This window comes from Brassica oleracea, chromosome C2, assembly GCF_000695525.1.
Source record: "Brassica oleracea var. oleracea cultivar TO1000 chromosome C2, BOL, whole genome shotgun sequence".
Taxonomy (NCBI): domain Eukaryota; kingdom Viridiplantae; phylum Streptophyta; class Magnoliopsida; order Brassicales; family Brassicaceae; genus Brassica; species Brassica oleracea.
The window spans coordinates 463,187-490,099 of NC_027749.1; the positions used below are offsets into that span (position 1 = coordinate 463,187).

General features: G+C 36.1%; 6 protein-coding genes and 2 non-coding genes across 8 annotated transcripts; 4 read left to right on the plus strand and 4 right to left on the minus strand.

Annotated features, from left to right (window-relative positions):
* Positions 1–1,952: 1,952 nt before the first annotated feature.
* LOC106325629 lies at positions 1,953–2,432 on the minus strand. Its single transcript, XM_013763673.1, has one exon. The coding sequence runs from the start codon at positions 2,324–2,326 to the stop codon at positions 2,102–2,104; it is 225 nt and encodes a 74-aa protein (XP_013619127.1). The 5' UTR covers positions 2,327–2,432; the 3' UTR covers positions 1,953–2,101.
* Positions 2,433–5,942: 3,510 nt separating this feature from the next.
* LOC106323115 (probable histone H2A.4) lies at positions 5,943–7,188 on the plus strand. Its single transcript, XM_013761282.1, has 3 exons — positions 5,943–5,949; positions 6,219–6,430; positions 6,747–7,188. Exons 1-3 carry the CDS (start codon positions 5,943–5,945, stop codon positions 6,993–6,995), a joined length of 468 nt encoding a protein of 155 aa, XP_013616736.1. The 3' UTR covers positions 6,996–7,188.
* A 3,869-nt stretch (positions 7,189–11,057) lies between these two features.
* On the minus strand, positions 11,058–12,429 carry LOC106325070. Its single transcript, XM_013763098.1, is given in 4 exon segments — positions 11,058–11,430; positions 11,555–11,630; positions 11,709–12,392; positions 12,394–12,429. Coding segments are annotated over 4 exon segments (930 nt in total). The 3' UTR covers positions 11,058–11,296.
* Positions 12,430–17,900: 5,471 nt separating this feature from the next.
* On the minus strand, positions 17,901–17,974 carry TRNAR-UCG. Its single transcript has one exon. It is a non-coding gene; the product is annotated as a tRNA-Arg (tRNA).
* Positions 17,975–19,071: 1,097 nt separating this feature from the next.
* On the plus strand, positions 19,072–20,224 carry LOC106327735 (E3 ubiquitin-protein ligase SGR9, amyloplastic-like). The gene has a single exon (XM_013765971.1). It carries the CDS (start codon positions 19,286–19,288, stop codon positions 20,132–20,134), a length of 849 nt encoding a protein of 282 aa, XP_013621425.1. The 5' UTR covers positions 19,072–19,285; the 3' UTR covers positions 20,135–20,224.
* Positions 20,225–21,852: 1,628 nt separating this feature from the next.
* LOC106323116 (60S ribosomal protein L35-4) lies at positions 21,853–22,915 on the plus strand. Its single transcript, XM_013761283.1, has 5 exons — positions 21,853–21,858; positions 22,037–22,110; positions 22,374–22,394; positions 22,532–22,688; positions 22,805–22,915. The coding sequence occupies exons 1-5, from the start codon at positions 21,853–21,855 to the stop codon at positions 22,877–22,879; spliced, it is 333 nt and encodes a 110-aa protein (XP_013616737.1). The 3' UTR covers positions 22,880–22,915.
* Positions 22,916–23,268: 353 nt separating this feature from the next.
* TRNAR-UCG lies at positions 23,269–23,342 on the minus strand. Its single transcript has one exon. It is a non-coding gene; the product is annotated as a tRNA-Arg (tRNA).
* Positions 23,343–24,438: 1,096 nt separating this feature from the next.
* Positions 24,439–25,602, plus strand: LOC106327734 (E3 ubiquitin-protein ligase SGR9, amyloplastic-like). The gene has a single exon (XM_013765970.1). The coding sequence runs from the start codon at positions 24,654–24,656 to the stop codon at positions 25,500–25,502; it is 849 nt and encodes a 282-aa protein (XP_013621424.1). The 5' UTR covers positions 24,439–24,653; the 3' UTR covers positions 25,503–25,602.
* The last annotated feature ends 1,311 nt before the right edge of the window (positions 25,603–26,913 follow it).

Here is a 26,913-nt window from a genome sequence, read left to right on the forward strand (position 1 = left end):
AAAAAAGGGCCCAATATAGATGTGTTATTAATATTACTTGATTGTCCTTAATAAAACATGCAATGTTAATAAAGAAATGACAGACTAAAGTAAAAAAGACAATAGAATCTTGCTTTAATAGTATAGACTAGATTTTGATCCGCTCTTTCAAAGCGTGGGTTTATTTTTATTTTTTTAATTGACAAATATTTAGTAAATGTCATATTTCATATATTTGTGTTTTATTTTATAAAAGACTTAAACTTTTTATCTTTCTTTATCGTGTTTCATTTTAAATGACTATTTATGTTTAAAAAATTAAACTTTATTTTTTTAATGAATTAAGTTGGTATAACTCTGATGAATTAATTTTATTATGTGGTTAATATTTTTAATAAAAATAATTATATACTTTTAAGAAAGATTTATACTTTTCAATGAAAAAATCAATTTTTTTTTATGAATGCTTAAATTATATTAAGAAAAGAAAAAAAATTAATTAGGAATGGTTGAAAAAAAAAATTATTTGAACTTGGATTCAATGGCCCAAAAGAAAAAAAATGTGAGAATTGGATCTGATTTTTTAATCGGCCCAAATGGCCCAAGAGAGATCTGATGTGGATAGTGGGCTGAATCCGAAAATAATGATCTAATATAGATGTGTTATTAATATTACTTGATTGCTGTTAATGAAACATGCAATGTTAATAAAAAAATGGTAGGCTAAGGTAAAAAAGACAATAGGATCTTGATTTAATAGTATATATTTACTTTTTATGTCCGATGAATTTCAGTATTTTTCGTTTTTAACTTTTTTTCTTTTTTTGAGAATTAGTCCCACTTTGTTAAAACATACATAATATTAACATAGAGGAGTGATTTTTATCGCAAGTTGAGGTTCAAACCCGGGTCTTTCACCCCTAAAAATCACTCCTCTAGTAACTGAGCCAGCGTTTTTTACTTAATAGTACTATAACTTTTATATTAAACGAATACATTTCGAATACACAGGTATAAAAGTTATAGCGACTATTCGATTTATTGTATAGAAACATGAACGCTTATGTTTGTCAGCAACATGATCAATCTTCATAGCGACCAAAACCTATGGCCACATGTTATTTGTTTCTGAAAATATTATTGACAATAATATGGTTGATAACATATCGATCTTACCGGTATTATTAGACTATAGATCGACAGTATTACGTTTAATAACTATTTTTATAGTCAACTAGATATAATGAAAAATAGAAAAAAATATTCACTGCGCATATGTTTATCTAGTAAATGATGGGTTGCCCTTTGCTCTTGGTCCCTTATATAGTTACATTACATGCCTCGTTTTAGCTCAACTATTTAACTAATTTCTGTACTATCCTCGTTTGGCATTTAAATGGATGATATTAAGGTTCCGCAAAGATGCGACTTCAGTCAACATGTATCAACCTTATAGTACATGTAACTATGTAAGAAAATTATGTATATATCCTAATGGTAATATTAATACTGAGTTTTTTTTTCAAAAAAAAAAATATTAATACTGAGTTCAATATTATCATTGAGTTTTGCGTCTATTGATATATTTTAATATAACTGTTTTCGTACCTTTTTTTTTGAAAATAAAGGTGTGGTTCGAACACAACACATGTGGAACAAATATTGATATATTTTAATATAACTGTTTTCGTACTTCGAAGCCTTTCATCTTTTTGAACATGAAAGCCTTCTCATATTTCAATGTAGAAGACCCACGAATCTCTCGGTCAACCTCAACCATTACATATAAGATTCCAACGATTTTCAATATTGTTAACATTTAAAAGAAAAAAGAAATTCTCAATAATTTACAGTTTTGCCTCAGTGATTTTTGTCACGATTTAGCAAACCTAAAGAGTTTGTTATAAATTCAAAACTATAATCAAATTTTCACTTATTATACATCACAAGAAGCCCGAAATCTGTTTAACATATTGAGATAAGAAATTACGATTGATTCATTATCATATAAGTAATTTTACAAAAGACAAAATCTGAATATTAAGCAAGTTTAAAAAGAAGACGGAGAAAAGGCTCATGCGATGATCTTAAACAATAATAAGAAGCAAATGAAAATATGAAATCAACTAGAAGATGCGTTCCCTTCCTTGCTAGCATTATCATCATTGTTACCACGGTTTGTCGGAGGAGCAGCCGGAGACGGCGGAGGGATCTGATGGCGTGGCGGCTGAGAAGGGATGGATGATGGAGGATTTGCTGTGAGGGATATGTCGGAGAGATCGTCGAGGGAGATGGGCAAAACGCTCTGAGAAAGTCTTCTCTGGTGACGGTTTGGTCTCTCCGACATTGTTAGTAGCAGATTGAGACAAGAAGGATTAGGAGCAGGGAGATTATGTGTAGAGAGAGGGAGAGAGTTTGTTTCTTGAGTGATGAGATCGGGAGAGAGAGATAGAGAGTTTATATAGAGAGGGTGAAAACAAATGGGTTTAGGTAATCCGAATTGCGAGCATGTATTGGTACTTCTGGTATATTTCATTATTTCATAAGTAATATAAAATACAACATGAAAATGATGGGATTCAGTTGATCAAAAAAAAATGATAGGATTCAAATTATATTTTTCTCTTTGATAAAATCGTTTTTAGTATATATAAAGTAATAAACATAAAAAATCCTCTCATCAACTTCTCAAAGCCAGTAAATATATTTAAATTTTAAATTCATTCCATAGTAGCATCATTGGGTGTATTTTTTAGTAATTATCTCCAATGTTTTCATATCTTCTATGCTCCGTGCATGGTCATTGGTCAGATGATTCAGATCCAAAGTTATGAAATTTCAACATCTACAACAAGTCAAAAATATATTTATTCCAATTACCTAAAAGTCTATCATTAGTTAGGCAACTCTATAACTAAGACTGACCATACAAACTTGTACTCCGTATTATTTGTTTTAGGTAAATAATTTGTAATATACTATATGAATTATGATGTCTATTAGGTACAAGATCAAGTCCACTTGATGTGGGAAGTGGGAGATACATTATTTAATAAGCATAATTAGTTTTATCTGAATAGTTTTATTTCTGCAGTCTCTTAATGGTAAAAGGGTTATTAGTAATCGTTAACTTCTCCAATAATCATCAAAGTTCATTGCATTTAGTGGTCTGACAGATACTAAAACTCCCGATAAGCTTTTATGAATACTAAATTAAGAATCCACATTTATTTTATCATTGTAATAACTTTCCTTTCTCCTGTCTAGAGGACAAACATTTCTTCCCCCATGTGAGGAGATGTCAGTCTCATTGGAAGTAAATATTGTTACAAGCCCCACAGAGCCATCCCCATACACGTATGCAAACATGTATTTAATTTTGTGTCTGAATTTTCTAGTTGATAAGATTGATTTAAATGAGACACAAAAATGGTGATTTCACAAATACAAATGGTGATTCAAATTTGAAATATTTCTATAAACATCCAGTAAGTGTATATAAAAACGTACAGAGATAAATAAAATGAAAATAAAATAAAAGAACAATTGAAGTATAGTAAGATTTCTATGTAGTTTTGGAAAACAAAACAGGCAAAATAATATTTAGATAACTTGAACACAAATGTGAGACCCACAGACATAGAGGTAAAGAGACATTACATATATAGTCATGGACATTGATTTCACAATTCGTTGGATCTCTAGGAACTTCTATTGTTGTATAGTGCTTTATCTTTTTTTTTTAAATGTTAAATTAATTCAAACAAAAAATCTGTTTTACACTTTCTGTTATATTGATATATATATATATATATATATTTTAAATCATAAGCTAAGCTATAAGTAGATATCGAGTAGCAAACCATTTAACTAAGCCTTCCGTGTGCGTCTTAACACAGAAAAAAAATCATAAACTAAACTCTAAATAACTATCGAGTGGCAAACGATTTAGCTAAACCTCCCGTGTGCACCTTGTCACGGATGGATGAGAGCATGTTGCGAACATTCTTGTCCAAAGCATCCAAGGTAGTATATAGAAGGTTACTTTTAACGTCTATAGATCAATGTCTGCAAAATGCACTATTTTTCTTTTATAACATTCTTTCTCATTTTAATGTTATATAAAAATTTGTTTGCAATAGTCCCATGTATAAATCTATTTACTCTTTTATAGATAAACTAATTTTGATGCTTATAGACTTATAGTATTTTCTCTCTTAAAAAAAAAGAAATCATCTTATATATTAAAATATAAGTCATGACTTCTTTCATGTGTGATTTTTTTTTTAATTTGGACCATCACTTAAAAATCTTATTGAATGTATTTTATTAAGACTAATAATACATATAATCTTTAAAATACTTTAATCATAATATCTTTTGATATCTTCATTTTAAATATAAATATATTTATTTTAAAATTCTAACAAATCTGTTTAAAAAGATTTGTACAAGATCTTCATTTTCGAAATTATATTTAAATATTTTCACTAATTTTGAAATTAGTTTGAAATATTATTATACATTAATAAATTCAGTAATAGTTTATAAAATGAAAATAAAAAATTCTGTAATATTTTATATATTATATAATCACAGTCAATCATATTAAAAGAAAATTATTATATTGAGCTAAATATAATAAAATTGTATTAAATTTATAAATTTTATAAATTTTATTTTCGTATGTATAAAATATTTATGTTCAAAACTAAAATCTAATACATTGGTAAGATGGGTTAACATTAGCAAACTATATAATACATGTATAAAAATTAATATGTCTTTTTTATCTAATACATTGGTAAGATGGGTTAACATTAGCAAACTATATAATACATGTATAAAAATTAACATGTATTTCTTTAAATCTTATAATATAAAATCTTTGTAACTACTTTAATCATAATATATTTTCATTTTAAATATAATATATATTTATATATTTAATTTTAAAAATTCTAATAAATCTGTGTAAAAATATTTTAACAATAATTTAATGTATTTTAAGTTATCGTTTATAAAATGAAAAATAAATAAATTATATCTTATTTTATCTATTTTATTGTCATGATCATGTTAAAATACAATTATTATACTTAAATAAATATGATAAAAGTATATTCAATTGATAAATTTACAAATTTTATTTTCATAAATATAATTATTTATTTTAAAAATATAATATGATGACAGAACGGCTTAAAATTAGCAAACCATATAATACATGTCTAAAATTAACATATCTTAGACTTTTGTATATACAATAATATATTATCTAAAATGAATAAGCATAAAAAATATTAGTAAAAATAAATACATCTTTGAAACACATGTCAGAATTTAGCATAAATTAAATACAAAATAATTTTCAAATATGTTTTCTCGTGAATATATTAATTTGCTTAATAACTAAATGCAAATACAATAAGATAAATATATATAATAAGAAGTAAAAATACATACAGTTTTAAACAGTTGATTAATTATAACATGTAAATTATAAAATTATTGTATTTGAAATAGTTATATAAACATTTAAGTATATGATTAACGTCAAAAATATATGCCACTAATGTTTAAAAATAATAATTTATGTATAGAAAAGCGAAAACAAACATCCGTGCGGTTGCGCGGATCAAAATCTAGTTACTATTTATTGTATAGAAAGTAAATAATTGTAAATATTAAAATGTCGGGGAAAAATTATTATATACCATTATTAAGTGGATGTTGGAAAAAAACAATATCATCAAATTAACGTTTCAAAATTTTTGTTTCATGCGGCATTATTACCTGCTTGTATAATAGTTTATTGTGAAATATATTAACTTTATCATCCTAATTTATTATTAATAATTTTTTTTATCGAAAAAAATGTTTTGATTTGGTGGTCGTTATAAAACAGTGACAACCAATTTGTACATCCATTTTAATTAAAGAAATCATAGAATGACATGATTATGGCAAGTTCTATAATATTTTACTCGTCTAACATGTTATTAATCATTTTCTAAAATTTCAGATATGAGGAATAAACTGAACAAGAAAAATAAACATTTTTGCCAAATCAGCAATCGAAAGCCGTTGATTCATCTTTGATCCGAAGGCTAACATTCACCAACTGAAAAAAACAACCAACCTCTCCTTCGAAAAAATGAAAGAACAATCTAACGCCAAAGCTTATCTCCTCTCCTCTGTTGCAGATCAGATCAAACTCATCGTGTCGACGTAAGCAGGCATTGATTCAGGAACCAAAGTAAAGAAAGGAGCGGGTGGAAGAAGAGGTGGTGGTCCGAAGAAGAAACCTGTTTCCCGTTCTGTTAAAGCCGGTTTACAGTTTCCGGTCGGTAGGAACGGTCGGTATCTAAAGAAAGGTCGCTACTCGAAGCGTGTCGGAACCGGAGCTCCGGTGTATCTCGCCGCCGTGCTAGAGTACCTTGCTGCTGAGGTATCAAACTTCTATCTATCTCGTCGATACCGTCGAGGTTTCTTTAACTTTGACACGAATTCTTGTAGAATATATCGTTTTTTTGTTTGGTTCTGTTAGTAGGCAGTAACGGATCATCGTTGACCAAGTTAATTTAAGAGGTCTTCAATCATATTATTTATTTCATTGACATCTTACATAGCAAAGACCTAAACCAATCATATATATGTAAACTACATTGATACTTTGGGAATCATATAACACGGTTCTGAGAATCGGTGTGTTACATTGCATGTATCCAAATAACTTAGATTGATGTGCATGTCTCATCAACCAGGTTCTTGAGCTTGCTGGTAACGCAGCCAGAGATAACAAGAAAAATCGTATCATACCACGCCATGTTTTGTTAGCCGTGAGGAATGACGACGAGCTAGGAAAGCTACTCAAAGGCGTAACAATCGCACATGGAGGAGTTTTACCTAACATAAACCCAGTTCTCCTCCCAAAAAAGTCTCAGAAAGCAGCTTCAACTACAAAAGTGACCAAGTCAACATCAAAGGCTACCAAATCCCCTAAGAAGGCATAGTTCTCATTACCATGTAAACTCAGTTGTAAACAATGTGTAACGTTCACTCGTTCAGACAAGTCTGGTTATCGTTGTAAATTAAGATAATTTTTAGTTTGTAATAAGAGATGGTGCGTTTTATATATGCTCCAACCTTATATCAGAAGAAACGAATTGTAAAAAGAATTGATATGAACAATGTATTATTCAAATATATCAGGATTCGATAATATATTCAAAGAGAGAAGCACATGATAGATCTAAAATTTCAAGACCAATCTGATCTTAAGAGGCCGGCGATTATATCCATGTTTGTTTTTGTTTGCAACTTGGAGTACTTTTAGCAAATTAGCTATAATTCTTCGGTAAATACATGCAAATTAACCACGCGTCAGTGGTTCAGTGGTTAAACTCAACCTTGGAAGTCATGGGTTCGAGTGCTGCTGGGAGTTGATTATCTTGAGGGACCTTCGGGCACAATACGGAAAGCCTAGTAACGTGTGACCACTGGTGGGATTTACATGGGGTGATCACCAGCCTTCCTGGATGCTTCGGCGGGCTCCCCGGCTAAGCTCCGGTGGACAGTCATTGGTGCTAGTCGGATCTTCTCGAGGTTCCGGATACTAGGGTCATAAAAAAAAATACATGCAAATTTGATGAATGATATTAAAAATATCGCAACAATTTGCAGTACCATTTTACCCATTATTCAATAGAACTCACATATCAAATCTTAAGGCACACATAATTTTATTTGCTTTTTGAAATTTGGTATACATAATCTGAAATATTCCGAATATATATGTATATTTTTATTATAAGAAGATTTCACATGATGAAATGATCATTACAGTATTCTTGATGGCGGATTAGGACTAGGTCCCGAAGGCGGAATAGGAACATTTTTTGGTAACATTCCAAAAACCAGGCGTTGTGATGGTGACCAAGGCTTTACGCCGACTATGGCTGCCCTATGTGGACCTCGTGGTGGTGGATCAGCCGGTCCTCTAAACAGTTTTCTAGGCCATAGTAAATGGCTGGTCTTATCCTCAAAGTTCTTCTCAGTAGCTTCAATGACACAAGCAAAGAAGAGACCAAATGAAATCACCACAAGAAGAAAAGTTGTTTTCGCCATCGATTAGAATTTTACTTTGCAGATGACAATATCAGTTGATATAATTAATTGAATAGATCAAGAGTATGTGCTCAGCATTTCTTTGGAGTCGATCACCAAATATATTATCAAAGTCTAAAGTTGCTCAGGAAGAGGTTTGCAAATTAAAGGAAGAAGGAGGCGTAGGGGTTCGCAGAATAAAAGATGTTTCACTGGTGTTTGATCTGAAACTGATATGGTGGTTGTTCAACAACTCAGACTCGCTCTGGGTTATGTGGTTGAAGCAATCTATATTGAGAGGCGATTCTTTCTAGGATGTCAGAGCAGGGGGCAGTGGGATCATGGGTATGGAAGAAGCTGCTACAATTGAGATCGTTGGCTAAACAATTTCTGCGTATGGAAGTTCATAGTGGTAAATCTGTTGGGTTTTGGACCGATATATGACATCCTATGGAGCGCTTAATTCAGGTCATTGGTGAAGGTTATCAGGTTGCAGGTTATCGTCTCCTTACTTCGGCCAGCCCCTTCGCCTGATTGGGCTGAGATTTTGGCTCATATTCTCCGTACAGCACATGACAGCCTTGCTTCTATTCTCTTGAGGCTAGCATTTCAAGTCACTGTTTATTATATCTGGCGTGAAAGAAATGAAGAAGACATACACAACGAAGTCGACCAGCCAATCAGCTTGCAAAAGTGATAGAGAAGACCATTATGCAAAGGATTATATGTATTCGATACCATGAGAAGAAAGGGCTAGCGGGTTTGTTGCAGCGTTGGTTAGTGCACACATTAAGCAAGGATAAGAGCTTATAAAGCAAACGTTTTGTTTCTAGGATTTATTTGTAAATAACCATTTTTTCCATGATGATTAATAAATTTAACATTTCATAAAAACAAAACACATAAATGCACAAAAACGAGTTCGGACATAAAGATAACAACGTATAAACCCTTTTGCATGAAAAGAAAGAAAGAAGAGAAACACCATATTAGAAAACATAGAGAAAAAAAGAGAGGTTACTACTCAATAATCTCAAGCCAGAACAGTGCATTTTTTAACTTTGGAAATAGTCGCCTGCACAGTTAATAGTGTTACGTCTCCCCTCACGGTTACCTTCTTTGCAGCGAAGTCTATGTTAAACGACATAGCAGGTTGCGTGATACTGTTTCACTTCTTTCTTCAGACATTGATCTGGGGAAGATCTTCCAGGTTTAAATCTGGTCTCGTTCATTCCTAATAGTCTAGAAAGACAGATTAAAGGGTTTAAACTTATATGTCCGTTGTTGTCATAGAGAGCGCGAAAACAGCTAGTGAGAGTGATCCTTTAGCAAGAATTGAGCCTCAAAAGTTAGACGAGAATGGAAGGGACTACGATGATGATGCCTCGACATCACCAAAATCCAATGAAGCGTCTCTCTCTCTACCTACGGTACTCATGTATCTTTTCACATAAACCTTTTACTTAGAATTTCATCTCTCTCCATCTTCAGTAATGGAGGATAATGCTTGACTTGCACAATATTTATGCTTGTGTGTTTGGTAGGACTCAGTCTACTAATTACTTCGTCGTCTGGCAACCGTTAGGAACCGAAGAGCCCCTACATAGAGGAACATAAACTCGCAGATGAACAGTTGAAATATTACTTCCCAAGACCCGCACCACCACTTGGCGCAGGGAAACACACTATATCAACTGGCTATTACTGATTCATACATAATCTTAAATAATACATAATTTTATTTATTCTTTGAACTTTCATATACATAATCTGAATTATTTCGAATTGAAAAATGTATTTTGTAGTAGAACAATAATTCACAAGATGAAATGATCATTACACGGTTATGGGTGGCGAGGCGATGGAGGAGTTTCTCCTCTGCTAGGTCCCGAAGGCGGAATAGGAACATTTTTTGGTAACATTCCAAAAACCAGGCGTTGTGATGGTGACCATGGCTTTATGCCGACTATGGCTGCCTTATGTGGACCTCGTGGTGGTGGATCAGCCTGTCCTCTGAGCAGTTTTCTAGGCCATAGTAAATGGCTGGTCTCTTCCCGAAAGTTCTTCTCAGTAGCGTCAATAACACAAGCAAAGAGGAGACCAAATGAAATCACCGCAAAAAAAAAAGTTGATTTCACCATCGATTAAAATTTTACTTTGCAGATGATAATATCAGTTGATATAATTAATTAATTAATTGGGAGAGTTTGCATAAAGAAGCACTTATATAACGCATGGATATTGATTTTATTCCAACTTTCCACAAATGCTACGTTGACTAAAGCTGTAGATATTGATTTTATTCCAACTTTCCACAAATGCTACGTTGACTAAAGCTGTAGATATTGATTTTATTCCAACTTTCCACAAATGCTACGTTGACTAAAGCTGTAGATATTGATTTTATTCCAACTTTCCACAAATGCTACGTTGACTAAAGCTGTAATTGATAACTCATGGAATAAATGGGATTGAATTCAGTGGAATAATATAAAATGGACTATTGATAATTTGAGAAATTAAAAATGAACGAAATGGAATAAATCAAATATAACTTAAAACGAATATATATATATATATATATATATATATATATTTATATCATTTTTAATTTAAGTTATTTTTGAATTATTCCATTTTGTTCATTCCTCTTCATTTTTTATCATAAATGATTTTAAGGTGATTAAAAAAAAATTCGTTTATCTCACAGAAATGTGTGGAATAATTTTTTTAAGTTTTTCCAGTTAACTGATAATTTTTTTAAGTTTTTCCAGTTAACTGATAATTTTTATTAGAATACTCATGCCTAAAACTATTCAATTCAACTCCATTCAGTCACGATACATGGATATGATCCTTCGTTTGTTTTAATACATTTCCAAAAATATATCTGATTTATTTTGTTATGTAATAATATACTCAATCCATGTAGGTTGACTACACCAAACATTTTTTCTTTGAACATTATCTCACGAAACAATCAACATTGTCCAATAAATGTAACCTATATTTTGTTGAATTCCCTCAATAGTAATCTCTCAATTAAATTTGTGAAATTCTCATGCCATTACCAACACATAAATGCACAAAAGAGATCAACATTTTCACAGATGTTTTCAGACATAAAGATAACAACGTATAACCCTTTTGCAAAAAAGAAAGAAAGAAGAGAGCAACATATTAGAATACATAGAGAGAAAAAAAGAGATCACTTCCTAATAATCTCAGGCCAGAACTGTGCATTTTTAACTTTGGAAATAGTCGACAACACAGTTAATGGTGTTACGTCTCCCGTCACGGTAACCTTCTTTGCAGCAAAGTCTATCTTAAACGACGTCACTCCTACAAACAACGATCAAAATCACCCAAAAAACTAAGTATTTTTACAAACCTAAAAATTTGCTCCCTAAATAATATCAATCAAAACTAAAATATCTTGAAAATAAATACGTTCATTGTTAATTACCTTTCAATTTTGAAAGATGTTTCTTGACCTTCCCTGCACAGCCTTTGCAGTGAAGTGACACTCTCAGTATTACCACCTTTAAAGAATGATTGTTAAGTATTATTTCAGACACAAATTCATGCTTATACAATGAACTGAATGTTCGATGATTTACTTGATCGGATGATGACTTCTCCGGTGGTTGTGGAGAGGGTGGAGGAGGAGGAGGTGGAGGTTGTGGAGGAGAGAATTTGAGATCAGGAGAGGAAAAATCTTGATCTGCAAGAGAGCTTTCAGATGCTGTCGGTGAAGCTTTTGTAGGTTCAGAGAAAGGATTATCCGGAGACATAACAGGGTCATAATCCAAGAACCCATCAACGAAATCAGGTTGCTTCTTCTCCAAGAAAGAAGAAGAAGAGAGATGCTTAGAGGCGTTAATTACCAATCTATCTTCATGAATCTTATCCAACTCATCACACATGGTTATCTCTGGTTCGATAGGTAACGGAATCGGATCAGAATCCACAAACCCGTCGAAGAAAACCGGGTTGCTCAATAAGTACCTTGAAGAGCTTTGAGGAGTGTCACTGTTAGGACAACCAATAGGTGACTTACCACCGTTACATTGACCTTTCTTGCTCTTCCTCTTCGCAACGCGTGGTTGCTCGCTACTCTCTAGACCTAGTCTAGTCTTAAGAGGAGTATGATAAGTAGAAGAAGAGGCAGAAGAGGTGGAGGAATTATGATTTGGAGAAGGTGGAGGCGTGAACCTCCGACCGTCACGTATGATTGGGTTATGGCGGTCGATGGCTCGACCACCTAGCCGGATCGTGGCTGAAGAAGGTTCCATGGTTGAGCAAAATATCTCTTGTTGATGCTTGAGAGGCACATAACATTTTCAATCCTTTTTTTTTGTGTGTTACTTATGATGCCAAAGAGTTTTAAGAGAATATCTATAGTTGTTGTATAAATACAAAAGTGACATTATTAGGTAAAAGTTAAAAGATAAAATGTATTATTCTAGTTCCTGTTAAAAGATATTTTTCATATTTGATGGAATCAATCAACTTTTGGAAAAGTTGTGTGATTTATTCGGATTCTTATTAAAAACCAATGCATGAGATTGTTAGAAACCGTGTGAAATGATTTTGTTCCGAATCATTTGATGGTTTTGTTTGAACATAAAAATACAAAAGTAGAGCGACAACAAATTTAGAGAAAAAACAAAGTAAGTAAAATAATAAAATCAAAATATTTTTGGCCATGCCTTGATAGTTCCGAATCTAATTCTCTTGAACACCAAACTCAAAAAAAATTCAGAATCTGATGCTTTGGAATTTTTATTGACGAACTTTTATTCCGCTTTGCTTTCACTATTCCCAACCTTTATCTTATTTTTTTTGCCTTACAACCCATTAAGTGTGTCCTCTAATAATAAAGCCCATGACTAATAAATATAACTATTGGGCTTTGACGGCCCACTACGTTCGAGTTCTAAGGGTTTTCAACTCACTGATCAACAATAAAATTGCCTTGCTCCTCCGAACTAGGGTTTGTTAGCTATAGCAAGGAGGAAGCAGCAGCAGCAAGCTCACGATGGGTATGAAGAAGAACTGATCCCTTGAGAATCATTAGTTGTCATCTACGTTATTCTGATTAGTTTCACTGTTGATTAGCAAGGATTAAGGTTCACGAGCTCAGAGAGAGATCGAAAACGGATCTGAAACTCTTTGTAAACTTAAAGTACTTTTCTTATAGAATGAAAGCAACATAAGAGTTGCTTAAATAACAAAGCGTACAGATACTCCCGACAGTTTTGGTAAAGTCTTAACCACTTCCTATAGTAGAGGAAGACTTATTCAAATAACTTAAAGTAGAAAATAATTCAAAACTACCAACTAAAGACTCTACCAACTAAAGACTCGATCTTTTTTATTCATTAATCCCTCCCTTAAACTTGAACTCCTTTATAAAGTTTAAACTTCCTTTAAGCTGACTCCCATGTGTGCTCTCAGCTTCTCAAACGCTTCAAGTTTCACCGGCTTTGTCATGATATCCGACAATTGCTTATGAGTTGAACAATACTCCATTGAGATGATGCCTTCATTCACAAGCTCTCTTAAGAAATGAAACCTCACATGAATATGCTTGCTTCTTCCATGTAGAACAGGATTCCTTGACAACTTGATAGCTGAACTATTATCACAGAAAAGAACAGTTCCATCACCTTGATCAAACCCAATTTCAGCCAACACGTTCCTCATCCATAGTTGTTATCCTCTATTGATTCAATCTCAGTTTCCATTGCCTTTCTCCATTTGTCATGTTGGATAGCATCTTCAAACTTCTCTGGATCCTCATCTGACAAGAACAGCGCAACTAGTTCTTCTCCATCATCTTCCATGATAAGACCCCTCCCATCAACCACGTAATCTTTCATCCAGACTGGTCTTAGTTTGCTTCTTCCTGCTCTGCTTGTGTCTGATCTTTCTTCTGGTGTAGAGACAGTTCTTTCTCCATCAGACTCAGTGTTATCTCCTTCTTCTGTCTCTTCATTAGTTTCTGGTGATGTCACCAGGTTCTCACCCTGATTCCTCTCTTCATCTTCTTCAGCTTCTCCACATTCGACAAATTTGTCTTCATCAATGTTATCTTCCCAGTTCCACCGCGTTTCTTCGTCAAACCTCACGTCTTTGCTTATTATGATCCTCTTCCTAATAGGATCATAAAGTCTGTAAGCCTTCGACTCCTTGCTTACACCAAACATGACACATCTCACACTTTTCTCATCCAGCTTCACACGCTTCTCATAAGGTATAAGCGCATAAGCCACACAGCCAAACACACGGAGATGCTCTACAGACGGCTTGTGCTTACTCCACTTCTCACTTGGCGTCACTTCTCCCAATATCTTCGTTGGACTTCTGTTAAGTATATGGACAGCATACTGTGTTGCTTCTGTCCAATACTTGATCGGCACCTTCATACCAAACAGCATGCACCTGACCATATTCAGAATGCTTCTATTCTTCCTCTCTGCCACGCCGTTCTGCTGAGGCGTGTATGCGGCTGTCAGCTGTCGTTTGATGTCGTGCTCCACACAATAGTCCTGAAACGCCTTTGAATTGTATTCTCCACCTCTGTCGGTTCTTAGACAGACGAGCAGCTCACCACTCTCCCTCTCAGCGGCATTTTTGAACTCCTTGAAAGTTCTAAGTGCCTCTGATTTCTCTGCTAGAAAGAAGCTCCAACACTTTCGGCTAAACTCATCAATGAAATTGATTATGTACCTCTTGCCGCTTTCAGATGTGGGTGATATTGGCCCGCAGATGTCACTGTGAACTAGCTCCAGTCGTTGTGTTGCTCTCCATAGACTCTTCTTTGGTATCTTTTCTCTGATCTGCTTCCCCTTCATACACACCTCACATACTGTCCCGTTGGTGTTGATCTTTGGTAGACCTTCCACCATCGCCTTTTCTGCTAGTGTTAGCAAACTGTTGTGGTTCAAATGTCCGAAGCGTTTGTGCCAAGTTTCCTCCATTGTCTCCATCGTATTCTGAACTTGGTTTGCCTCCAACGCTTCCTTAGGCTCCCTGACAATAGCAGTTACTACAAACATCCTGTTTGTGGTCATCAGAGAATGCATGATCAGTCTCCGTTGTTGTTTGTGCCAGATCTCACACGTATCTCCTTCAATTATAATCCTCAACCCCTTCTGTTGCAACTGACCGACAGACAGTAGATTGTTCTTCAAGCCAGGCACAAAGTATACTGCAGTGATCACTTGAGTAGTACCATTGATCTCCAATCTTAGGTTACCTCTTCCCTCAACTTGCATTCGCCTATCATCTCCAAGCTTTACTTGTTGTCTGAACTGGCTATCAAACTCTGAAAACCACTCCTTGGTTCCACACATGTGGTTGCTACACCCTGAGTCAAGGTACCACACGTGTCTTTCTTCAGTCTCAACTTGAGTCATCAACAAAATATCCTCCTCTAACTCTGCATAGTTAGTTGCCTTCTCCCAGCTAGGACATTCGTTTTTGAAATGCCCCATCTTGTGGCACTTAAAGCACTCAATGTTGCTCTTGTCAAAGCTTGTATTTCCTCTGTCTTGTCCTCCACGACCTCCTCTGTAACTGCCTCTTCCTCTGGTTTGATATCCTCCTCGTCCATTGGAGTAACCTGAGTAGCCACCTCGTCCCCTTCCTCCTTCCATCTTCAGGACTTGTTCCTCTCCTGTGTGTTTACTCAGGTTCTGCTCATGTACGAGTAATGAGCTTTGTAACTCATCCACCGACAGCTCCTTGATATCCTTTGATTCCTCTATCGCACATACCACATATGTGAACTTCTCCACAAGGGTTCTTAGGATCTTCTCAACCACCTTTTCGTCTGGCATGTCTTCTCCACGGTTCCGCATGTCATTAGCAACCACCATGACTCTAGAGAAATAGTCTGCGATTGAGTCACCTTCCTTCATCTCCAGGACTTCAAAGTTTCTTCTCAGCCTCTGTAATTGCGCACTTTGAACCCTCTTGTTGCCTTGGTACTTTGCCTTCAGCGACTCCCATATGTCTTTTGCGGTGTCCTTCTTCACAATCGTCTTCAGAACAGTCTTGTCGATGGAGGCAAAGAGATAGTTCTTCACCTTGAAGTCTTTGAGCTTTTGCTCCGCAAGCTCGGTTCTCTGAGCTTCAGACAGTGTCACACTACTTTCATGTTGAATGATTCCGGTATTGATCAGTTCCCACCACTCCTTGGATCTCAACAAATTCTCCATAAGCATTGCCCAATGCTCATAGTCTCCATCAAGCTTTGGTATGCTCAACGAGGACTCCTTTTCACTCATCTCTCTTACTTTCGGATTACCTAGAACTCACAACAGTTTTTGTTAGAGCTCTGATACCACTTGAAACTCTTTGTAAACTTAAAGTACTTTTCTTATAGAATGAAGGCAACATAAGAGTTGCTTAAATATCAAAGCGTACAGATACTCCCGACAGTTTTGGTAAAGTCTTAACCACTTCCTATAGTAGAGGAAGACTTATTCAAATAACTTAAAGTAGAAAATAATTCAAAACTACCAACTAAAGACTCTACCAACTAAAGACTCGATCTTTTTTATTCATTAGGATCTTCAGAACCAGCTTCAGGAGTTCAAGGCTGAGCTCGCCCTCCTCCGTGTCGCTAAAGTTACCGGAGGTGCCCCTAAGGGCAGCCGCATCAAGAGTTCACATAGAGGGTTCACACGTTTCCCGGAAAAAAAAAATTATTAAAAAATGCTACTCGCAGCGCCCCTTCTGTATGAACCCGGGTCGTCACTGTTCAGCGGCCCCACGCCACGTGACGGCCCGCTATTGATCAATTTTTTTATTTTAAAAAAAAAAAAAATAATCAAACGAAAAAAAAAATAATAATAATAAAAAATTCATATTATGAACCCCAACCGGGGGTTCATTGATGCGGCTGCCCTAACAAGCTCTCCAAAATGTAAGCATTTGCATTATTCCTAACCTGCAATCGTATCATCGTTAGGATTAATGTCACATGTTGTATATGAATAATGTGTCTAGTGTAGATTATGTTGACAAATCAGTTGATTATAAATTACATTTTTGATCTTTCAGCAAGGTGGTGAGGAAATCCATTGCTCAGGTTCTGACAGTGATCTCACAGAAGCAGAAACTAGCACTAAGGGAAGCATACAAGAGCAAGAAGTTCTTGCCTCTCGATCTCCGCCCCAAGAAGACACGTGCTATCCGCAGACGTCTTACCAAACATCAGGTATTTATCCTCATTAAACATTATCATTTCTATTAACATGTACACATGACTTTGTAACTTAATCTTAGAAAATACGCTGACTTTTTTTGTATATGGAATGGTTATTTGTGTTGCAGGCGTCTTTGAAGACAGAGCGTGAGAAGAAGAAAGACATGTATTTCCCTCTGAGGAAGTATGCTATCAAAGTCTAGCTTCATTCTCCGGCTTAGCTAACTAGAAATGATTCATTTGCTTATGTATTCTCCTTTTTTATTTTTTGTTATTACTCTCAAGTTTTGTCATGGAACAGCCACAATCATTCATTTATCTCATAAACATAAAACCACACATTTTGAAAATGGGATTTTAGTATCAAATCGTCAAACTCGCTTTCGAGTCGTGATTATTATCAGACTTGGCACTCATAATAAACGCAGTATGTTTATTATTATCAAACTTGGCACTCATCATATCTATCAAATTTGTCACCCGAGAATGTTTAGAATTTGTCATTTCAAAATTGAAACATCAGGACATGCAAAATTTGGGTTTAGAACTTCAGAGTAAAATCATAAATAAAGTGTTAAGAACTAAAACACAACGACCACAGTGGGAGTCGAACCCACGACCTTTTGATCCGAAGTCAAACGCGCTAATCCACTGCGCTATGCGGTCTAGTTGTTGGAAGGTTAACGAGACTTTTAAAAAGCCAAATTTTTATAAAACGCCAAAAGTCTATAACAATATGTGGACACTGGAAAGACCGCGGCTCTAGGCGAGTCATATCACATGTTCAAGTTCAGGTTCATCACTTTCCTCAAACAACTTCATAAAAACGAGCCTGATCTTGCTGCAGCTTCATTTTATGCTCTTAGAGTGCTTAAACATATAACGCCTCCAGCCACAACAAGAATTGCATATAAAACGCCTGCCATAATCGCTATCGCAACTTTTGATCAAACTGGTGAACTGAGTAAGATCATCATTGATAGTGAACTTAGTTTCTTGTTGCATTGGTAAATTTTATTTGTATTGATGGGTAAAATAAAAGTATCAAAAAGTCTTAAAAGACTATTTGATGTCCACCGAAATATATGTTTTTGGGGATTTGAGAGACATGAGAGTTTGTGAAAAAATAGACAACACACCGGGACAAATGCATAGAGACTAGAGTTATAGAGTGGTGTGGTCGACATGTGAATTATTGATCTTTCAACACTGTTTCTTGAATACAACAATTAAATGGTAGGAGGTACCATGGATTTAGCCAAACCTTTTGTTCCTGATATCTTATTTTGCTTTGACTTTTGACAATCTTCTTCTTGTTGTGTTGCTTTTGTTTTGTCATATACACAAACAGGAAGATATCTCTTTATCCTAAACTGCAGAATGATGCTGGTATACAGTCTTATCGGATCATTTGGTATGAATGATAAGGCTATATTAGGTTTGTGCTTTGTGTGATTTGTGAAAGTAGACAAATTCCATAACGACAACTAGATGTATGTGAACAAGCCTATCCAAATTCATACTCTACTCCACACACTCTTGTCTAGTCCCACTTCTTCCACATGATCAAATTTGCATGGATCCTTCATGGTACACGTAAATAATTGCACAATATGATCAAGTGACATATAGCTCCTCTAGTTCCTTTTTTTTCCTGAAAGAGAAACCTAATTAGAGCATCAAGTCTGCAAGCTAATTATGTCTGCCACAAACAGTTGCTAAACTGTTAAAACTTTTGCCAACTTTTCATTGCTTCTTAACCTTTATTCTTTAAAAATCAAAAACCCAAACAAGCAAAGCCGACAATAATCTCTTTTGTGCCTCACCCATTTGTTCCTTTTATTCCCTAATAATAAATTAATCACAATATTTATTATACTACCACCAACTTCTCATTGACTTAATACATGTATATAAGCAAAGATTCATCAAAAGTTAAAAGTGTTAAGTGAGAAAACGAAGCAAACAAGATCCAATATGGAAGAAGAAAGCACCACAATCATCATGACCTCACTCTCTATCCTCTCTACTTCACACCTCACGAATCTTACTCACACCATTCTCTCTATCTCCCACCACCATCGCCGTCGTCTCGCCGCCGTCCTCTCCTCTCCGACGCTTTTCTCCCTCACTCTCCGCCACCTCCTTTCTCTATCCCTTCCCCAAAAAACCCTCCTCATCGCCACTCACCTCCTTTCTCTTCTCCACCCTCTTCTACTCCACCGCAACCACCACACTCTCCCCTCATCTGCCGCCAAGATGAAACTCCGGGACCTCGACGCAGTGGTGCTCCTCCTCTTTCTCTGTGAAACACATCAGATATATCCAGATGTTCTAGAAGCTTCAGCTGATAATTGGCGGGAAATACTCGGTAACATGTACTCTGATAATATGCTAAATAGTATCTCCGGTCTCTGGACTTGCGACGCCGGAATCTTGATGCCTTACATAGAAACCCTAGCTAGATGCAAAAGATTCGTCGACATTATAATGAGAAACCACAACCACCTTGGCCTTGGAGTAGGGAAAGAAGGATATGAAATCCCGGCAGCTAGAGCGGCTGTGGTGGCGCTACGTGCGGTTGAGGTGTCAAACGCTGCCGCAGAAGTAGAATGCGTGATATGCAAGGAAGATATGAGTGAAGGAAGAGATGTTTGTGAAATGCCATGTCAGCATTTGTTCCATTGGAAGTGTATCTTGCCATGGCTAAGCAAGAGAAACACGTGTCCGTTCTGTAGGTTTCAACTTCCCACCGACGATGTCTTCTCGGAGATCCAACGGCTATGGGAGATCCTCGTCAAGACCACCGAGTTAGACGTGGCGTGATGTCAGCTCGCGGTGATGAATACATGTGTATGAAGCTTGTATATCGTTGTCCATAACAGATGTGTCAAGCTTTATAACAGATAGGAATGTTTGGACATGTCACTGTGAACTAGCTCCAGTCGTTGTGTTGCTCTCCATAGACTCTTCTTTGGTATCTTTTCTCTGATCTGCTTCCCCTTCATACACACCTCACATACTGTCCCGTTGGTGTTGATCTTTGGTAGACCTTCCACCATCGCCTTTTCTGCTAGTGTTAGCAAACTGTTGTGGTTCAAATGTCCGAAGCGTTTGTGCCAAGTTTCCTCCATTGTCTCCATCGTATTCTGAACTTGGTTTGCCTCCATCGCTTCCTTAGGCTCCCTGACAATAGCAGTTACTACAAACATCCTGTTTGTGGTCATCAGAGAATGCATGATCAGTCTCCGTTGTTGTTTGTGCCAGATCTCACACGTATCTCCTTCAATTATAATCCTCAACCCCTTCTGTTGCAACTGACCGACAGACAGTAGATTGTTCTTCAAGCCAGGCACAAAGTATACTGCAGTGATCACTTGAGTAGTACCATTGATCTCCAATCTTAGGTTACCTCTTCCCTCAACTTGCATTCGCCTATCATCTCCAAGCTTTACTTGTTGTCTGAACTGGCTATCAAACTCTGAAAACCACTCCTTGGTTCCACACATGTGGTTGCTACACCCTGAGTCCAGGTACCACATGTGTCTTTCTTCAGTCTCAACTTGAGTCATCAGCAAAATATCCTCCTCTAACTCTGCATAGTTAGCTGCCTTCTCCCAGCTAGGACATTCGTTTTTGAAATGCCCCATCTTGTGGCACTTAAAGCACTCAATGTTGCTCTTGTCAAAGCTTGTATTTCCTCTGTCTTGTCCTCCACGACCTCCTCTGTAACTGCCTCTTCCTCTGGTTTGATATCCTCCTCGTCCATTGGAGTAACCTGAGTAGCCACCTCGTCCCCTTCCTCCTTCCATCTTCAGGACTTGTTCCTCTCCTGTGTGTTTACTCAGGTTCTGCTCATGTACGAGTAATGAGCTTTGTAACTCATCCACCGACAGCTCCTTGATATCCTTTGATTCCTCTATCGCACATACCACATATGTGAACTTCTCCACAAGGGTTCTTAGGATCTTCTCAACCACCTTTTCGTCTGGCATGTCTTCTCCACGGTTCCGCATGTCATTAGCAACCACCATGACTCTAGAGAAATAGTCTGCGATTGAGTCACCTTCCTTCATCTCCAGGACTTCAAAGTTTCTTCTCAGCCTCTGTAATTGCGCACTTTGAACCCTCTTGTTGCCTTGGTACTTTGCCTTCAGCGACTCCCATATGTCTTTTGCGGTGTCCTTCTTCACAATCGTCTTCAGAACAGTCTTGTCGATGGAGGCAAAGAGATAGTTCTTCACCTTGAAGTCTTTGAGCTTTTGCTCCGCAAGCTCGGTTCTCTGAGCTTCAGACAGTGTCACACTACTTTCATGTTGAATGATTCCGGTATTGATCAGTTCCCACCACTCCTTGGATCTCAACAAATTCTCCATAAGCATTGCCCAATGCTCATAGTCTCCATCAAGCTTTGGTATGCTCAACGAGGACTCCTTTTCACTCATCTCTCTTACTTTCGGATTACCTAGAACTCACAACAGTTTTTGTTAGAGCTCTGATACCACTTGAAACTCTTTGTAAACTTAAAGTACTTTTCTTATAGAATGAAGGCAACATAAGAGTTGCTTAAATATCAAAGCGTACAGATACTCCCGACAGTTTTGGTAAAGTCTTAACCACTTCCTATAGTAGAGGAAGACTTATTCAAATAACTTAAAGTAGAAAATAATTCAAAACTACCAACTAAAGACTCTACCAACTAAAGACTCGATCTTTTTTATTCATTAGGATCTTCAGAACCAGCTTCAGGAGTTCAAGGCTGAGCTCGCCCTCCTCCGTGTCGCTAAAGTTACCGGAGGTGCCCCTAAGGGCAGCCGCATCAAGAGTTCACATAGAGGGTTCACACGTTTCCCGGAAAAAAAAAATTATTAAAAAATGCTACTCGCAGCGCCCCTTCTGTATGAACCCGGGTCGTCACTGTTCAGCGGCCCCACGCCACGTGACGGCCCGCTATTGATCAATTTTTTTATTTTAAAAAAAAAAAAAATAATCAAACGAAAAAAAAAATAATAATAATAAAAAATTCATATTATGAACCCCAACCGGGGGTTCATTGATGCGGCTGCCCTAACAAGCTCTCCAAAATGTAAGCATTTGCATTATTCCTAACCTGCAATCGTATCATCGTTAGGATTAATGTCACATGTTGTATATGAATAATGTGTCTAGTGTAGATTATGTTGACAAATCAGTTGATTATAAATTACATTTTTGATCTTTCAGCAAGGTGGTGAGGAAATCCATTGCTCAGGTTCTGACAGTGATCTCACAGAAGCAGAAACTAGCACTAAGGGAAGCATACAAGAGCAAGAAGTTCTTGCCTCTCGATCTCCGCCCCAAGAAGACACGTGCTATCCGCAGACGTCTTACCAAACATCAGGTATTTATCCTCATTAAACATTATCATTTCTATTAACATGTACACATGACTTTGTAACTTAATCTTAGAAAATACGCTGACTTTTTTTGTATATGGAATGGTTATTTGTGTTGCAGGCGTCTTTGAAGACAGAGCGTGAGAAGAAGAAAGACATGTATTTCCCTCTGAGGAAGTATGCTATCAAAGTCTAGCTTCATTCTCCGGCTTAGCTAACTAGAAATGATTCATTTGCTTATGTATTCTCCTTTTTTATTTTTTGTTATTACTCTCAAGTTTTGTCATGGAACAGCCACAATCATTCATTTATCTCATAAACATAAAACCACACATTTTGAAAATGGGATTTTAGTATCAAATCGTCAAACTCGCTTTCGAGTCGTGATTATTATCAGACTTGGCACTCATAATAAACGCAGTATGTTTATTATTATCAAACTTGGCACTCATCATATCTATCAAATTTGTCACCCGAGAATGTTTAGAATTTGTCATTTCAAAATTGAAACATCAGGACATGCAAAATTTGGGTTTAGAACTTCAGAGTAAAATCATAAATAAAGTGTTAAGAACTAAAACACAACGACCACAGTGGGAGTCGAACCCACGACCTTTTGATCCGAAGTCAAACGCGCTAATCCACTGCGCTATGCGGTCTAGTTGTTGGAAGGTTAACGAGACTTTTAAAAAGCCAAATTTTTATAAAACGCCAAAAGTCTATAACAATATGTGGACACTGGAAAGACCGCGGCTCTAGGCGAGTCATATCACATGTTCAAGTTCAGGTTCATCACTTTCCTCAAACAACTTCATAAAAACGAGCCTGATCTTGCTGCAGCTTCATTTTATGCTCTTAGAGTGCTTAAACATATAACGCCTCCAGCCACAACAAGAATTGCATATAAAACGCCTGCCATAATCGCTATCGCAACTTTTGATCAAACTGGTGAACTGAGTAAGATCATCATTGATAGTGAACTTAGTTTCTTGTTGCATTGGTAAATTTTATTTGTATTGATGGGTAAAATAAAAGTATCAAAAAGTCTTAAAAGACTATTTGATGTCCACCGAAATATATGTTTTTGGGGATTTGAGAGACATGAGAGTTTGTGAAAAAATAGACAACACACCGGGACAAATGCATAGAGACTAGAGTTATAGAGTGGTGTGGTCGACATGTGAATTATTGATCTTTCAACACTGTTTCTTGAATACAACAATTAAATGGTAGGAGGTACCATGGATTTAGCCAAACCTTTTGTTCCTGATATCTTATTTTGCTTTGACTTTTGACAATCTTCTTCTTGTTGTGTTGCTTTTGTTTTGTCATATACACAAACAGGAAGATATCTCTTTATCCTAAACTGCAGAATGATGCTGGTATACAGTCTTATCGGATCATTTGGTATGAATGATAAGGCTATATTAGGTTTGTGCTTTGTGTGATTTGTGAAAGTAGACAAATTCCATAACGACAACTAGATGTATGTGAACAAGCCTATCCAAATTCATACTCTACTCCACACACTCTTGTCTAGTCCCACTTCTTCCACATGATCAAATTTGCATGGATCCTTCATGGTACACGTAAATAATTGCACAATATGATCAAGTGACATATAGCTCCTCTAGTTCCTTTTTTTTCCTGAAAGAGAAACCTAATTAGAGCATCAAGTCTGCAAGCTAATTATGTCTGCCACAAACAGTTGCTAAACTGTTAAAACTTTTGCCAACTTTTCATTGCTTCTTAACCTTTATTCTTTAAAAATCAAAAACCCAAACAAGCAAAGCCGACAATAATCTCTTTTGTGCCTCACCCATTTGTTCCTTTTATTCCCTAATAATAAATTAATCACAATATTTATTATACTACCACCAACTTCTCATTGACTTAATACATGTATATAAGCAAAGATTCATCAAAAGTTAAAAGTGTTAAGTGAGAAAACGAAGCAAACAAGATCCAATATGGAAGAAGAAAGCACCACAATCATCATGACCTCACTCTCTATCCTCTCTACTTCACACCTCACGAATCTTACTCACACCATTCTCTCTATCTCCCACCACCATCGCCGTCGTCTCGCCGCCGTCCTCTCCTCTCCGACGCTTTTCTCCCTCACTCTCCGCCACCTCCTTTCTCTATCCCTTCCCCAAAAAACCCTCCTCATCGCCACTCACCTCCTTTCTCTTCTCCACCCTCTTCTACTCCACCGCAACCACCACACTCTCCCCTCATCTGCCGCCAAGATGAAACTCCGGGACCTCGACGCAGTGGTGCTCCTCCTCTTTCTCTGTGAAACACATCAGATATATCCAGATGTTCTAGAAGCTTCAGCTGATAATTGGCGGGAAATACTCGGTAACATGTACTCTGATAATATGCTAAATAGTATCTCCGGTCTCTGGACTTGCGACGCCGGAATCTTGATGCCTTACATAGAAACCCTAGCTAGATGCAAAAGATTCGTCGACATTATAATGAGAAACCACAACCACCTTGGCCTTGGAGTAGGGAAAGAAGGATATGAAATCCCGGCAGCTAGAGCGGCTGTGGTGGCGCTACGTGCGGTTGAGGTGTCAAACGCTGCCGCAGAAGTAGAATGCGTGATATGCAAGGAAGATATGAGTGAAGGAAGAGATGTTTGTGAAATGCCATGTCAGCATTTGTTCCATTGGAAGTGTATCTTGCCATGGCTAAGCAAGAGAAACACGTGTCCGTTCTGTAGGTTTCAACTTCCCACCGACGATGTCTTCTCGGAGATCCAACGGCTATGGGAGATCCTCGTCAAGACCACCGAGTTAGACGTGGCGTGATGTCAGCTCGCGGTGATGAATACATGTGTATGAAGCTTGTATATCGTTGTCCATAACAGATGTGTCAAGCTTTATAACAGATAGGAATGTTTGGACTGTTATGAACGTAATCAAATGTCAAAAGTTTCGGCACCGAATTTGACATGTTACGTAAATATAAATTATGTGGAGCCCACTGTCACTATGCACGCACAGTAACTTCAACTTTTTCACTTCTATATAAATCGATCGAAACGATCGATTGTAATATCATAAAAAGAACACTAAAACACTTCTCTTATATTCTCTCTATGTATCAGTGTTATTTCTTTCTACGGGTATAAAATTTCGCCCTTATTTAAATTCCTGCGATACAAATAAATTCCAGTTCTTTTTTATAACATGGACCGTTTTGTTCTACAGAATTTATGTTAGTTTTTTCCCTATTTTGATAAGGACACATGTGGTTTAGACTCATGACGACATTTCTTGTTATCACATGGAATAGTTATTTCAGAACTAAAGGCAAATGGGCTTTAGTTATTAAAAAAAAGACAAATATGTAATTTTATTTAGTTGACGAGACTATGGAGGCTCAAAATGGGCTTATTTATAATCTTAATTGCTTAATAGTTTTCAAGAATTGGGTCTTTCGCATCTAATGCGAATCAAATGGTTTGTTAAATCGTGAATGATTTTTGCTGGATTTCTATCGCTGGGCTTTGATGGACATGTACCTAATGCCTATTATTTTATTAGAATAAGACTTTAAATATTTCTTATTCCTTTTTTTTGGTGTAAAAATATTTTTATTATTTTTATTCAGATTATTAATTCTAGAGTTCTTTTATCACACAAAATTCTGAAAACGAGAGTAAAATGTAAGTTTAATTAACCTAATGCAAATTGAACAAGATTTTAATTTCAACATCTTAATTTAACATGGCCTAATGAAAACCGCATGTCAATCAGGGGCGGATCTACAGTATTAGGTACGGGGGCACGTGCCCCCGACTACTTTATAAATTTACTTAGTTATCTTTTTGCATATTGAACTTTGGTAGAACAATGAGAAAAGATGACCCTATTAAATCTAGCCCTTGCAGAGTTCGAAGCTCCATCTTCGTATATTTTTCTTTTGGCTGTATAATTAATGTGTAGTTTAACACGTTACTGTGCACTTTTCTTTAGCTATTATAGCAGCATTTTTCTACATTTTGTTTTATTGCTAATACTACTCTTTTTGTATTGTTAGCATATCTTTTCTTTATTTGTTTTTCATAGTTTATATTACATTTTCATGTTTAGATTTCAATTTGTTTTGAAACACATTCCAAAGTTTTAATAGTAGACATTCACAATTGTTAGTAAATGAACAAGTCTAGTCAATATATAAATAATAAATAATTCATCATTTCAATTTAATTCTTAG